The sequence below is a fragment of the Sminthopsis crassicaudata genome, chromosome 3 (genome assembly GCF_048593235.1).
Source record: "Sminthopsis crassicaudata isolate SCR6 chromosome 3, ASM4859323v1, whole genome shotgun sequence".
Classification (NCBI taxonomy): Eukaryota; Metazoa; Chordata; class Mammalia; order Dasyuromorphia; family Dasyuridae; genus Sminthopsis; species Sminthopsis crassicaudata.
The window spans coordinates 434,011,976-434,028,844 of NC_133619.1; the positions used below are offsets into that span (position 1 = coordinate 434,011,976).

Sequence of the window (16,869 nt, forward strand, 5' to 3'; positions counted from 1 at the left end):
CAAATATTTTTATCCCTACCTTCCAGAGAAAATTATAGCTCACAAAATTTAAGTGAAGAGATCAAAGTCACATGTTTTTTATTAAGGTTTTGTAACTAAGACTCAAAACTATTCTTCTTTTCCATTCTGTCATACCTTCTTCTCAATTCTGGAAAATGCACTAGATTTATGTTGGAAATCCCAGAGTTGTCTATACAAATTCACTTATTCATTCAGCAAAAAAACCCACCCATTATGGACAATTTACTGTACTAGGGCCTAAGGAACTTACAAGATAGTTAATTTCAAGATTGTTAATTATACTTCACAATTATAACAATTATGAATTGATTAGAGAATAGTGTTCATTCAAGGTAAGGATATGGTCTTTTTCAGGGCATTTAGATAATGATAATTAAGAACAACAACATTTAGACATCTCTGTAAGACTGATAAAGAACTTACAAATATTTTCTCCTTCCATACTCACAACAATCATGTGAGGTAAGTATTTTTTTTATCCACATTTTACAATTGAGGAAACCGAGACAGATTAAGTGGCTTGGTCAGGGTCACGCAGCTAGTAAGCATCTAAAACAAAATTTGAACTCAAACTCCCAGGCCTAGTATTCTATTCACTGCTGAGTGACTGAGTGCTGAGACTAGCTGAATCTCTGATCTTCCTTGCCTTTGGGGATCACAGATCCTAGAGTCTTAGATGACATATAATCTAATCATATCTAAGTAAGAATTCTCTCTCTGACATACCCAGCAAGGGTCATCCAGCTTTTACTTGAAGTCCTCAGGTGAGGGGGAATACAATACTTTCTTAAGCAATGATAGCAATAGCTAATATTTCTATAGCATTTATCATGTGCAAAGTGCTTTACAATAATTATCTAATTTGATCCTAACAACCACCTAGGTGAGGGAAATATTACCCTCCTTTTACAGATGTGGAAACTAAGATAAATAAAGGTTATATTACTTGTCCAGTATCCCACAGCTAAGAAGTGTCTAAGGCTGGGCGTCCATTTCACTTTTGAATATTTCTAATTTTAAGGATTTTTCCCTAACAGCCAGTCTAAATCTCCTTCTCAGCAGCCTCTTAGTAGTAGTTCCTTAACTGCTATTCTCCTACCTGAGAGCAAGCAGAATATGTCAAACCATATTCAGGTTCTTAGAAATAGTTATCATATCCCCTTAAGGTTTTTCTTTCATCCTAAACAAGCGTGGCTACTTTAGCAAGTACTCAAGATAGCTAGTCCCATTGCTTCTCTATAATGATCATCACACATGAAAACAAGTAACTCACTGCAATAAAGCCCCATTAATGAAATTCTTTCTAAGAATTTCTAAGCTGAAGATATATATATATATATATATATATATATATATATATATATACACATACAGACAATCTTAGCTGATATCCACCTTTGAATTATTTATGAAGAAAAGATTTACTTAGCAAAGAGTCTAAACAAAGAAAATCCTTATATCTATTTTAAACAACAAAATGTTTTTTAAGATTTGCATATAAACAAAATCAGCAACTGTTCTGCAATTTTTAGTAAGAAAGTTGCTTGTGGCATTGAGGAATTAAGTGATTTCTCTGGAATCTCAAAACCAAAATGTATCAAAGGTGGGACCTGAATCCATATGCCTGAATCCAAGAATATCTCTCTATCCACTTTCATGTTGCCTCTCATTTAAAGAATGTATATATCAAACTTCTTTATTTATGAAAGTCAGTCTTGCTATCCTCTGCTAGACAATACTTTGCTAGTCATCACAGGATGATAGTTTCAAAACTGGACATGGATAGTGCAGTAAATAGAACATCAGCCCTGGAGTCAGGAGAACCTGAGTTCAAATTTAGCTTCAGACATATACCAGCTATGTGACTCTGGATAAGTCGCTTAACTCTAATTGTCTCACCAAAAAGAAACAAGGAAAAAAAAAACTTCACAGGAGCTTAGAGATCATTTAATCCAATGCCCTCATTTTTTATAATTGATAAAAACAGAGGACCGGATGCATAAGTGGTTTGCCCAAGTTTATATAGATAATGAGTAACACAGTTGGATTTGAATCCAAGTCTTCTGATTCTAAATCTTGAAATCATTCCTCTGTTCTATGACTTTGCCTTTGAAAGTCATGAAAATGCATTTCTTTAAAATGAAATCCTGCTTTAAAAAAAAAAAAAGAAAAAGATACATTCCAGGTCTTTCAGTCTAATTAATCAAGATAACTCAATTTTCAGTTGTATCTTAACACCAAGAGTTATTTTTCCTGACACTGCAGAATGTAGTAGGGCTATAGTCAGAGATGGACAGTTGATTCCCTCTATCCTTGGACTCAGCCCCCTGGGTCTGATCAATGCTACGAGGGATTCTCGCTGACTTTGTGATACCAGCATCCATTTAGCTATTTGTCTTCATTCTACTGGCTGAATTAAGGATCTGGAAGAGTTCATTTGAAAATTATTATTAATATTGGATTGGGTCCCAGTTGGAACCAATATGAATGAACTATTCTCTGAGAATAAAGTGTTCATCCATAGGAGGTAAATTAACTCAGAGTAGCAGACTCTCATTTAGAGTCTTGGAAGATATAATTTTCTAATTGATATTAAAGCATTACTGGGACAGGAATTTACTCAGAGTTTTTTCAGGGTTTTTTTAACTCTCCCCCCAAATCAAACTTAATAGTATTAATATTGTGCTAATGAAAATGATAATCATGGTATCTATATAGTTTTACCTCTCTAAAAGCAAATATATGAAAATCTGGATTATAAAACAGGAAAAGTAGGATTTGATTATTCTCCTTGAAAAAATAATTATCCACCTTACAAAAAGCATTAATAATAGAATAGAATAACAAGCCACTTAATTCATTTAAAACAAATTTTTGATTTTCAAAAATTCAGCTCTTCAGTAAAGATAATACTGAATAAATCGAGAGACAGAAACAGCCAGAGAGAGATAGAGAGAAAAACAGAGACAGACAAAGAGACAGAGAGACCGAGAAAGAGAGACAAATAGAGACAGAAACAATGAACTGAACTGGAAATATTTTTTAAGTAAAATCTATCAAGCATTTCTCTTAAACACATTAATGATAACTGATTTCCCCCAGTTGAAAGCATCTGTTTCAAAAGCAAAATGTTTCCAAAATGACAGCTTAAAAATGTTTCTTGTGAAACAAATATTTATTTTGGGATTAAGGTTGGGTAGGATGCCAAGTATTTTATAAACTTTCCATATGATAATCCTAATGGGAAAATTCCATTGAATGGATAAAATGTGGGTGTATATATTTATGAATATGAATATACAATTATTTAAATATTTTAAACTTTTCCAATATATTTTCTTTATAACTATATAAAACCTTCTTAATTATGTTTGTTCCTCCCTATAATGTTACATTTGCCTACATATTTGGCTATTTATGTATCATCTACATTCAAAAGTCCTAACTGTCATATAACAAACTTCACTTGGCTTTGCTTTTATGGTTTCTGTTGCTGTGTTTCAAAAACAACTTTTGTTTTAGGAAAAATGCAAAAGAAACAAATGGGGGTTGAGTATGCTCTCTGACCTTTCATCTTCTCATTCCAGGGTCACAACATCTTTGCTAATTTATCTTCCAAGGAATACAGTGATCTCATGCAGCTTTTGAAGCAGTCCATACTAGCAACAGACATAACTTTGTATTTTGAGTACGTATTGGCATTTAATCTACTTAATCTATTAATCTGTATATGGATGTGTGTATGTACATATACATACATACATATATAATCCACACATGAGAGACACACAGAGAGAGAAATTAAAATCACCATCTTTGAATTACTTTCCATTTCCATAATGAAGCCTGCTTGGGATTATACAATTTAGTCCTCGATATTTTTTTAGCTTTTCTTTGGAGAAATCCAAAGAAAGGCAAAAGACTGTCCCAGCTCTTAAGAGCTTACAATCTAATGGAGACAACATGTAAAGAAATATCTAAACAATCTCTCTCTCTCTCTCTCTCTCTCTCTCTCTCTCTCTCTCTCTCTCTCTCTCTCTCTCTCTCTCTCCCCCTTTCTCCCTCTCTCTCTCTCTCCCCCTTTCTCCCTCTCTCCCTCTTTCTCCCTCCTTTCCTTCCTTCCTCCCTCCATTCCTCCTTTCCTCTTTTTTCCTTTCCTTTTTTTCTCCTTCTCTCTCCTACATATATATGAAATAATAAATAGAAGAAATAGAATTAATTACTAGAATTAAAAAGGGATTAAGAGAGGCTTCCTGCAAAATGTGGAATTTTAATTGGATTTGATGGTGCATATGGATATGAGAAATGAGAGCATTCCCATTATGGGGGTTTTTGTTTATCCTTTGTTCTCTAAGAAGATCATGGCATCAGGGAGGTGATGCCATGACATGCAAGTGAATTAGATTTAAGAGAGATAAAGTCACCAATTTTATGTTTCATTCCAGAACCAGTACTGGGGACAACCAATGAAAATGCCACCAAGAGATGAAATGTTTTGGTATTGTAACTAGATTTAAGAGTGTGTGGTAGGGTAATATGGTGTAAGAAGCCTATAAGGTGATGGGAGAGGAGGGACTAAGTTTTAAGTGACTTTGAACATCAACAAGAGAATTGTGCATTTGGTAGATTATAGGGAATAATTGGAGTTTATTGAATAAGGGGTGACTTGACAGGATCTGTTCTTAGGAAAATCATTTTAACAGCTGAATAGAGGATAAATTGGAACAGGGAGAGGTTTGAAGTAGAAAGACTCACCAGCAGGCTATTGCAGTAATCCTGGAATTAGGTGGCAGTGTCTTAGGAGAGAAGGTTTGTTTGAGAGATACTGCAAAAGTGAACTTGATGAGCCTTATAACAGATTGGATATGGGGAATAAGAAACAGTAAGGAGCCTACGCTGATACCTCAGTTGTGAGTCTAGGGTACTGGGGAATGGTGTCATCCTCTCCACTTAGAGGAAAGGTAGAAGGAAGGGAGGATTTGAGGAGAGATAATGTGTTATGTTAATATGTAATGAATGAAAGGCTAAGTCTGGAGTCAAAAGACCTTATTTCAAATCTCCATGATAATGGGCAAATCACTTAATTTTTACTTTGGTTTCTTTATCTATAAAATGGGGTTAATAAAAACACCTATCTCCAAGGGTGGTTATAAGAATTAAATTATACTATTTATACCTTATTCTCTCATTTATCATCTATCCCCACTAAATATTGTCCTATTTCTTTCCTTCTTTTCAGACTTTTCCTATATCTAATCCTAGCTCTGATGCTAATCAGCTTTGTAATTTAGGGCCAATCCCTTAATTTTCCTGTGTCTTATTTTGTCATCTATAAGATGGCAAAAATCAAATTGTTCCATCTACATCATAGGAAAATTAAGAAAGTTAAATGAAGCGCTCATGCACATACACACACACGCACTGAATTGAATTTTTATTGATGTAAAAAAATCTTCAGTGTAGAAACTACCAATGTAGATTGGCAATTCCTCTATAACTTAGTTTTAGGGGATGGCCTGAGACACTGGGGAATGCCTATTCTAGTGACTTGTTCAAGATCTCACAGCTAGTATTTGTCATGGGCAGGATTTGAACCCAAATCTCCCCATATGCCACATTGCCTCTCATCTAAATGAAAATGATTTGAAAAATGCAAAGTGCTAGACAAATGTAAAGCATTACCATCAATGGCTTGGAAAATCAAATTGAGAGATGCCTCATAAAAGATGATAACTCTTTGAAACCTAGAATTTGGAACTTTATTACAATAAAATTTGGTGAATCCAACTTTCACCTGTCCTTCAGATTTTGCTGTTGTCATGCATTATATTCAAAGTTATTAACCTTTATATTTAAAAAAAATAATGTAAATATATGATGCTTTGTGTTACAAGAGTTTCTGAGACTTTGATGTCACAATGAGAGAGATATATTAGCTTCGATGAAAAGGGGTTGCCTCCTCCATTTACAGTATAGGTAAGGCTATTTCTACCTATGTGACAATACAGAATAGACAGTGAAGAATGGACAAAGACAAATTTTCTGGCAGTTTTTTCCCTAGTTTGACAGAACTGGCCATTGGTCTGGGCACTGTGCTTTACAGCTTTGTGCCATCCACTCAGGGGTATGCTGGTAAATGTTTATCATTTAACTCTGCAGGGGACCAGGTCAGGTAGGGAGCTGTCTATGTGACACACTTCTTTTTTTAAATCTAGACAACTAATATAAAAATTAGGTGGGGCAGCTAGGTGGCGCAGTGGATAGAGCACCAGCCTTGAATTCAGGAGGACCGGAGTTCAAATCTGGTCTCAGACACTTAACACTTCCTAGCTGTATGACCCTGGGCAAGTCACTTAACCCCAGCCTCAGGGAGGGAAAAAAAAATTCAAATACAAAAATATTAGGTGGTGATTTGTAGCATTTGACTCTTTCTTGAAAATTTAACAATCAGCTCTTACAAGCTGATAGGTAAGAGCTGACTCCAGCACATTTTCTGCTTCTACACCACTTTCAACAAGGTCTTTTTATCTGAATTCCATCTGTTTCATCATATGACCTCTTTGTTTTCAGCAACAGCTGAGAAATCAGATGGCATCTCTGTGTTAGGCATGTGGCTTTTTGTTATCAGAAGTAATAGGCTAAATCCATAACATAATTATTTTCTTTCAAAATCAGATTAGCCCTATCAGTCTGACTGACTGTCCCTTTCATTATAGTTACTGGAATTATTAGCAGCTAGCTTATTTCTCTTTGTCCTCAGGAGCTGAGGAGCAACCCATAAACTTTCAAGAAAGTATACACACACACACAAACACACACACACACACATACACACACACACACACACACACACACACACACACACACACACACACACACCAGGAGCTATGACAGACCTGTGTGAGTCCCGTAAAAACAAGAGCTCCTCTTTTCTCCCTCGAGTATCTATGGAGCTGAAATAGGAAGACAGTAGTGTTGGTGATTCATTACCTTGGGAATAACTAACAGGACTGGAGGTGAGGCTTGCCTAACATTTATCTACCTTTAGTAGATGCAGAAACAAAGCACAAAATATAAATATAAATTAACAGACTTTAACGATCACAGTGTAAAACAGGTAAGGTGGTTCTCTTACACTTTATAAATACAGAAAAGCCTCCAGGTAAAATTTTTAAATGATCAGGCCTTATGATATGTGGCTGATGACCGAACAGCAATTCCTTTATGTGGGTAATTTCAATGTCTTTCTCCTAAGAGTTGCTTGTTTGGGGGATCCGATTATTAAAAGTGGAACGTCTGCCAAGAAAGCAAAATGCTAAAGCATAATAAAAACATATTTGATTAGAGAGGAGATTTTCCAGTGAGCTGCTTTTCACTAGCAGTGATATTTGCTACTGTCCTTGAAACCCAGAGTAAAATGTTTTCAGTGCTCTGTTTGAGAAGTTAATGATATCGTTCTTCATGATGTAGTAGTCTGGATCTAAGGGATATTGGATCATTTTGTGGATTTTCTGATGCGTGTTTTTTGCAGCTCTTCATAAAAACTTCTGCAATTGCCAAGGGTTTCTTGTTGACTTCTGCCAATCATACCATTTGGGAGATGAAAGAAATGAACAGCTACATAGTCAAATAACTATGTGACCTTAAGCAATGCCTTTTCATCACTAGAATAGAGGTCTATCTACAAACTAAGGGGGCTGACCCAGATGATTTCTAAGGCCCTTCCAGCTCTAACTTTCATTATATGATTCCATGGAATTGTTTAAGTCATTTGTCTAAATGCCATAAATGACATTGGGTTGCCAGCCCAGGTTGAACTATCACAAGAAGATTATCACAGACGGTTTATATGAAAAAGTGGTTTTCCAAGTGGCCTTGACTTTCAGAATACAATCCTGGCAAAGCCATTTTCCTCTCTTCGTTCTTCCCATATGGACTTTTTAAAATTTCCTACTTGGTTGACAATGGACATGACTTCTAAATTTGGTCCACCCCATTGTTGTTGTTCTGTCTTTTGTTTTCAGTGAGAACCAATGACATCAGGAGGGTGATGTCTTGACTTGCAAGTGAATTGGATTTAAGTGAGGCAAAGCTGTGCAAACCTCACTCTCTTCAGTCATCTCAGTCCAATGGCAAGTCTTAGGTCAGAATGAATGGTGATAGCAATAGGAGGTCATTTTTTCCCTAGGTCTCAGGTCAATGCCCATTCAATAATTAAAGACTAGATAAGAATTGAGGCAAAAGATGGCCTAGTTTGCCTTCACAAAAGAATTAATTTAGGAGGGGAAGACCATACAAATTTCTGGCCAGAACCGAAATAGTTGCTATTTATACTTTGTCGCCAACCCTCATAATGTGGAAGGAGCACTGGATTTGGAGTCAGATGCTGGCAGGAACTGACTCTTCATGACTTATAATAAGGTCCTTTTGTCTTAATTCCATCTGTTTCACCTCTTTGCTACCAACAACAGCTAAGAAATCAGATGGCACCTCCATTTCAAGCATATGGCTTTTTGTTATTGGCAGTGATAGGCTAAATCCAGGACACAATTATTGCCTTTGAAAATCAGATTAGCCTTAGACTGAAGTCTTGGCTCTGGTAATTTTCTGACTGAATGATCTTGATCAAATCAGTTAACCCCTTGAGACATTACAGATCCACTGATAATTCTTCAAGAAAAATGTCATTATCCACATATCAACAATAATCTGATCAGTGTTTTAGGACTATCAGTTTGGTGTGGAGGGTGGCTTGGAGAGGGAGGAGACTGAAGTCAGGGATGCTAGTCCTGGTCAGAGGGGATGAGGGCCCAACTTAAGGTGGTTGTGGAATGAGTAGACAAAAGAGAGCAAATGTGAGAGAGGTTGAGGCAGGAACTTCAAGATTTGATAAATGATTGAATGTGGGGAGAGGAAAGCATTAAGAATGATCGCAAGCTTGCAAGTCTGGGTGACTGCTAGTCAATAATCATTTGTTAAGTGTTTAGGATAGAGATGTCAAGAATGGAAATGGAAAAGTTTGGAAGAGGCAAATAATATTGGAATTATCCATCTCAAAGAATTTTGTGAGGAAAGAACTTTGTATACATTAAAGCACTATATGAAGTGGAATGAAATAAGCATCTATTACACATCTCCTATGTGCAGGTAGGTAACTCAAAAGGATAATACACTGGACTTGGAGTCAGGAAAACCTGAGTTCAAATCCAGCCTCAAATATTTACTAACTGTGTGATCCTGGGTAAATCACTGGAAAAGGAAATGGCAAATTTCCTATATTTTTTGCAAGAAAACTCCATGAACACTATGGTCCAGAGGGTCACAAACTGTGGAACACAACTAAAGGACTGAATGTTTACAATAGCATGCACCTAACACTGTGCTGCTTTACAAATGTCTCCTTTGATATGAATATAAGTTATCATCTCAGCCTAATGACATTGTTCACTGACATTATGTCATTTCTGACAGAACACATACCTATACATGAAGATTCAGGTTTGTGAATGATTGAATAAAAAAGCATATATTAAGTATTTACTATTTATGTATGTGGCTAGGACCTGAAGGTAAAAAATAAATAAATAAGCAAGTAAGTCATTCACCATAGTTGCCTCTTTTAGCAACCACAAGAAACTCAGATGTTATGTAGTAAAGACAGTACCACTGATTACCATTTCACAACCCTCTTGTGTGTCTTCACTCTGGGGTGCCCATCTCTTCAGGCTGGCCTTGGACCTCACTGGATCACTTGTGGATTTCTAGGGCATTAGGGTTGAAAGCATGTCATTTGCTCAGTTTGTACCATTTGAATCACAGGATGTATTGAGAGCATAATTTTACCAAATCTTTGTCATTTTTATGCTAGGAATATTGTACGTGCATGCAGTCTTCCATTTCCTTCAGCAGTCAGATCTTAAGACTCAAGACCCAGATTATGCAAAATACCAGAGGTATCAGTGAAAAGAAAATCAAATTGGTGTGCTAATATTTTTCCTTTCTTTATTATGGGATTTTCCCCCTAAGAGATAATACATATTGAGCTCCTTCTCTGTGATGCAAGTAGAATCTAGCTTTACTAATGTGATCTGAAGTCTGTGACCAATTTAGGGCTAGACTGATTTAAGATTTCCATACCAGCTACTACAGCTATTAAAATTTCCATCACTGGAGTATTTATTCTCACAGGAGCTGTTCTGTCATTGTGTCATGAATTTGTATGAAAGAAATGAATTTTGTTTTCTGCCTGTGACTTTGCATTGAATTATCAACCTTTGTAATAGGCAGCTTCCTTGTATAATATGTCATGTCTCACCCATCAACCATATACCATCAGCAGCTTTAATGATAACTGGTGGGGGGAAGGGGAAGGTAAATCAAAGGCTGGTTGGAAATGATGTTCTTTTTTATTCAATTTATTCAACTGTCTAGTTAGCTTAATTTGCAAATTAAGTTAAGTCTGTATACAGCCTGGATCACTGTTTAAGAGATTTTCAATTATTTTATATTCATATTCTTAGATGGATGAGGCATAATGCTAGAACACTAGATTTGGAACCACACCAAAAAGAAAAAGAAAAGAAAAAGAAAGAAAGGAAGGAAGGAAAAGAGAGAGAGAGAGAGAGAGAGAGAGAGAGAGAGAGAGAGAGAGAGAGAGAGAGAGAAAGAGAGAGAGAAAGAAAGAAAGAAAGAAAGAAAGAAAGAAAGAAAGAAAGAAAGAAAGAAAGAAAGAAAGAAAGAAAGAAAGAAAGAAAGAAAGAAAGAAACCATGAGTTCAAAGCCCACTTCAGAGTTTTATTATCTGTGTGACCTTGAGCAGTTTTTCAACTGCTAAGCCTCCAGTTCCCTATCTGTAAAATGGAGATGATAATAATAGTACCTAGTACCTATCTCACAAGGTTGTTTAAATCAAATGAGAGAAGATATTTAAAGTGCTTTGTAAACCTTAAAGCTTAAAGCTAGGGATTTGTATCACTTTTCAATGTATCAAATCTCTGTATAAATGCTAATGGTGAGAACAGTAAAAGTGCAGATAATAGTTGTCAATGCTTCAGGAATGGAAGGGTATCTTAATATTTTGATAGATCTTGTTGTCCAGTAAATCAGTCTCCCTGATGTCAGTGCTCCCTATAATGATAAAGACCCTAACTTATCCATCCTTTTCCTTATTTAACTTTTTGCTCAAGCCCTCCCACAAATCCAGCATGGAGGATTCAAACAATATACTGGCTACCCTTTTTCTTCTTGACAATGCATATATACCTTTTTGACACTTGTGTTGTCTATTACTTGTCATTCTCACTATTCTCTTCTGATTATTTGTCTTTCTGATGATATCTGTTATGTTGCTTATCCTATACAATCCTTCATTCATAATATAATATAACCCACTCAAACCCACTATGCACGTCTCTATTGTTTTCTGATTGACTCACAACTTTAATCTCTTAGAGAGAATGATATTTCATAATTTATCACTAGAAGAATATGGATATCAAATGATAAGTCTATGTTTCATGAAGGTCATTAGAAAACCTGCATAATTTAGCAAAGAAAATTCAATTCATTCTCTTCTACCTAGTCAATTCTGAATCCTGTGCAAAGCTATTCAAGATAGATTTGTTTATGGACTAGTTCTAACAGTTGTCCATCCAACAACTTATCATAGTCTAGACAGTAACTGTTCTTCCTTCAGTTGGTATTTTTTGTTGAATAATTAGATAGGATTCTTTAGGGATAATTATATATTTCTTTAGGAGATTACAGTATATCATGATGCATGATGCAATTAAGTACCATATCATCAAGATCACCTAGTGAACTTCATTTCCTATAGAGGATGTCTCAAATATAAATATTAATTGTTATCATCATACTTATTTTCAAAAATATGTTATTATTAAATTGGTAATGGTTTCAGGAAAAAAAACCACCATGAAATTTTAGAGTTGAGGTCATGTAGTTGACACTAGAACCCAGATCTTTTCAGTTATAATATTGAGAAATCTAAAGGCAAAGATGGATTCTAGAGGTGTTCTCAAGTTCTGGGTCTGATCTCTAAAAATTGGAGAGATTCAAATCAATTTGGCATCTCTCCAAGGTCTTTATGAGAGGGCAGGAATGTGGATCACATGATCTCTGAAGGCTACTTTCCATTACATTATTCTATGATTTCTTGATTCTTTAATACTTTAAAGCTCAGTTAAGTAGCCACTAAAGGTGATATGAGAGTTGCCTTCAAATATATTAAAAAGCATGAATGTAAAGAATGGAGAGGATTAATTGAAGGTGAACTGAAGGAGATGTTAAAAGTAATGAGATGAGCGTACACACTAAAGAGGAGAAGATTTCTGTTGGTCACATCTGTGAAATTAGGCAAAAATTCTACAAGTGCTAAAAAGTTGACAAAGTGGTTATCAACTAATCTGTTCTTTACTGACTTAACCTTTATTTTATGTAAGTAAAATATCACTTTTTACAGTGGTATCATGTTAAAGTCCATTTATTTTTGTTTGTTTTAATTCTGATTTTGATAGTCCTAATTTTTATATGTCTCATGTTATAGTGATAGAATATGAGCCCTGGAGTCAGGAAGAATTGAATTTTAATCCAGCCTCAAATACATACAAGCTGTGTGACCCTGGACAAATTACTTAATATTTATTTACCTCAGTTTCCTCATCTGTAAAATAGGTATGATAATAGCACCTGCTTCCTAGATTGTTTTGAGAATCAAATGAGATGATATAAAGCACTTAGACCAGTGTCTGGCACAGGATAAGTGCTATATAAACATTAGCAATTATTATTTATGCATATTCACATATACATATATATGAATAAATTAGAAAGCCTTTATTAATGCTTTACATTGTTGTTACATATCAAGCACTGTGCTAAGCAAGGGTTGGATACAAAAATATAAAAGCAAACATTTTTTTTGTTTCCAGAGGGAGATAATATATGAAAGGGAATAGTAACCAAGGAATATCTTCTGGTTTTGAAACTTAAAAGGTTAATCCAAATCAAAAGATATAGGAAGTAAAAGATTTGTATTTGAAGAATGAAGAATTTATTATAAGGTCATATAGTCATGGATGTCAACAAGCTGAATTGTCAACAATACAGTCTCCTATAGGTCCTGAACCAGTAGCCCAAATAGCCATGACCCACTCTGGACTCCAAATTTTTATTTACTAGAGACTTTGTAGACATCACCAATGAATAATCAAGTAGACACTGTAGCATTTGTACCATTGCCCTAATAACTGACATATACTGTATCAGAAGTGGCCCTTGAACTCAGGTCTTCCTGCATCCAAGACCAGCTTTCTGTCCACTATACCACATTACCATTATCATATCCTCCTCTTCCTCCTCCTCTTTTTTCTTCTTTTCCCCTCCTCTTCTTCTCTTCATTCTTTCTTCTTCTTCTCTTCTCTTGTTTCTGCTCCTCCTGTTTCTTCTCTTCCTCCTTCTCCATTTCTTCTTCATCACCACAGTAAGCAAGTCATTTCTCCTCATTTTAAATATTGTTCAAATAGAAACAGTCCTAGGATGTTTATTTCATCTTATTCAATATTGGGTTTAAAATATTGGCTTTTTTGTAGTTGAATAGAAGTATTAGAATGCAAGCTCAATCTCTGGTAGGTTCACTGAAAGCATCTTCAGAACAACCCAACAATTTACAGGATACCAGGGATGATATGCCAATGGTGTGTTGGAACCAACATATCTGGAGAGAGCTAACATTGTTCAATTTTTCTGTGTGAGTAGTTATATATTGAAAATCAGAAAATGAGGGCATCTAGTTAGAGCAGTAGAAAGAGCCCTGGAATCCAGAGGATCTAAATTCTAATGCAACCTCAGACATTGGACACTTAGTAGCTGTGTGACTGGGCAAGTCACTTAACCTCAATTGTCTCATAAAAACAAAGCAAAACAAAATGAGTCAGCAAATGATACAAATCGATACTTTATTTAAGAAATTAATGAAGAAGATGTTAATATTTTTCCCCAAGAGAAATGGTTGCTAACTGGTTATTAAAACCCTAATGATCACTCCATTATATGTATAGTTTCTTCTTCTAGAAACTCCTTGACTGGATTTCTATACTTTAAAAGCTTTTTATTCTATATTGCTAAGAAATTATGAGTATTTGGGATGGTAGCATCTATTTTTTTTAAAAAAGCATTAAGTTCTTATGAATCAGTGTTGTGTCTGGGTAATTATCAATGATAGTGGTACAATCTCTATTCTTTCTTTGGTCATTTTTTCTCATTCATAGATCTCATAATAATTTTTTCCAAATTTCTCTAATTTGTTTGTGATGTGACTTGATGTCTAAGTCACATTCTATTTGGACCTTATCCTTATATAAAGTGTGAGGTGGCAATCTAAATCGAATTTCTTCCATATTGATATCTAATATTTCCAGCAGTTTTTTTCCAGTGAGTCCTTACCTCAGAAGTTGAAAGGTTTTATAAAATGCTAGAGTACTAGATATATTTGTTTCTGAATAATGTATAACTAATCTGTTCCACTGATTGATCTTTCTAGTTTTTAGTAAGCATTGAATTTTTTTGAGAATTATAACTTTGTAATTTGGAACTATGCCCAAAGGGCCATCAAACTATGCATACCCTTTGATCCAGCAGTGTCTCTAATTGGCCTGTCTCCAAAGAGATCATAAAAGAGGGAAAAGGATCAACATGTGCAAAAATATTTGTGGCAGCCCTTTTCATAGTGGCAAGAAACTGGAAATTGAGTGGATGTCCATCAGTTGGAAAGTGGCTGAATAAGTTATGATATATAAATGTTATGGAATATTATTGTTCTATAAGAAATGATCAGGAGGACGATTTTAGAGAGGCCTGGAGAGACATGAATGATGCTTGATGAAATGAGCAGAACCAAAAGATCATTTTACACAGCAGCATCAATGTTACACAATGATAAATTCCGATGATTGTGACTCTTTCCAACGATGACTTGATTGATACCAGTTCCAATAATCTTGTGACCAAGAGAGACATCTATATCAGAGAGGACTTTAGGAACTGAATGTGGATCACAACATAATATTGTTACTCTTTTTGTTGTTGTTTGCTTGCATTTTGTTTTCTTTCTCTTTTTTTTTCTTTTTGATCTGATTTTTTTTGTGTGTGTGTGCAGCATGATAAATGTGGAAATATGTATAGAAGAATTACACATGTTTAACATACTGGATTACTTGCCTTCTGGGGGAGAGGTTGCAGGGAAGGGAAGGAAAAAAATTTGCAAGACAAGGTTTTGCAAAAGTGAATGTTAAAACTTATCTATTCATATATTTTGAAAATAAAAAAGAGAGAGAGAGAGAATTATAGCTTTGCAGTATAGTTTAAAGCCTGGCATTGCTTCATTTATTTTCCTTGAGATTCTTGACCTTTTTGCCTCCATATGAATTTTATTATTTTTCTAGTTCTATAAAATAATCTTGTAGTTTGGTATGATATTGAATGAATTTATTTATTTAGGTAACACTGTCATTTTTATTATATAAATTGGTTCTACCCATGGAGAAATAGGTACAGTGATATGCTCTTGATAAACCTATGAATGAGTACTAAGATTCTAGAAAGCAATTTGGAATTATACACAAATATTTACTCAATAATACATTTACTCAATAATAATACTCAATAATCCAGCTCTCTCATTTTTTTTACTCAAAGGAGATAAAAGAAAAAAGAAAAACTCCTATATGTACAGAAAATGTGTGTGGCAGGTCTTTTTTGTAGTGGCAAAAAACCTGGAAACTAAAAGAATGCCCATCAGTTGAGAAATGACTAAATAAGTTGTGGTATAATATAGTGTTATAAGAAATGAGGAAATAGATGATTTCAAAGAAATAAAGAAAAACATATGTACTGATAAATAGTGATGTGAGCAGAACCAGAAAGCCAATTTATTCTTTAACATTAATATTGTAAAAATGAACACTTTTGAGGACTTTTATAAACTGATGAAGAATAAAATGAGCAGAATGAAGAAAACAATTTTTATGACAACATTGTAAAGACAACTTTAAAAGCTTAAAGAATTCTGTTCAATACATGATCTTCCATAATTCCTGAGGACCAATGATGAAATATACTATTCATCTCCTGATAGGAAGGTGTGATGTTCTGTTTCTCCAAATTGTGATATAGATATATACTTATAGATGTCTATATCATATTTATATGTATATCTTTGTATACAACTAACAAGAGAATTTGTTTTGCTTAATTATGCATTTGTGGTAGAGTGAATTTTTTTTCCCTTGTTCTGATGTGAAAGAAGGGGTGGAAGAGAAAATGAATTTTTATTACTTAAAAATAATTGTATAGGGGAAGGTAGGTGGCACAGTGGATAAAGCACCAGCCCTGAAGTCAGTAGGACCCAAGTTCAAATCTGGCCTCAGTACTACTACTACTACTACTTAACACATTCTAGCTGTGTGACCCTGGACAAGTCACTGGACCCCAATTACCTCAGGAAAAAAATAGCATAGGGGATACTATAGACATGGAATGCTGTATGCAGCTCAGATGAGATCACTGTGTTTTTGGTTTTTACTTGTTTTACTTTGTTTTAAGACCTCTCATGGAGTTGGTGTATTCTGCATATATTTGTAATGTAAAAACATACATGTTAATAAAATTAATACAATTCCTTTTCCCTAAAAAAAGATAATCAAACAATCCTAGTTCAATTTCTTAATTGAATTTTCCGGGATATTTTCTAGTTTGTATTTATAATATAGAATTTGGCATCCATTAGTACATAGAAGATATTGACTGATGATAGTAATGATGATTTCATTT

At 34.7% G+C, this 16,869-nt stretch overlaps 1 protein-coding gene across 1 annotated transcript in view; it reads left to right on the forward strand.

Annotated features, from left to right (window-relative positions):
* The window catches only part of PDE11A (phosphodiesterase 11A), a 474,543-nt gene that overhangs the window by 388,609 nt on the left and 69,065 nt on the right, over positions 1 to 16,869 (forward strand). The window contains exon 15 of the mRNA XM_074303019.1: positions 3,609 to 3,709. Within this exon, the coding sequence (XP_074159120.1) occupies positions 3,609 to 3,709 (101 nt within the window). The remainder of the gene's footprint in view (positions 1 to 3,608; positions 3,710 to 16,869) is intronic.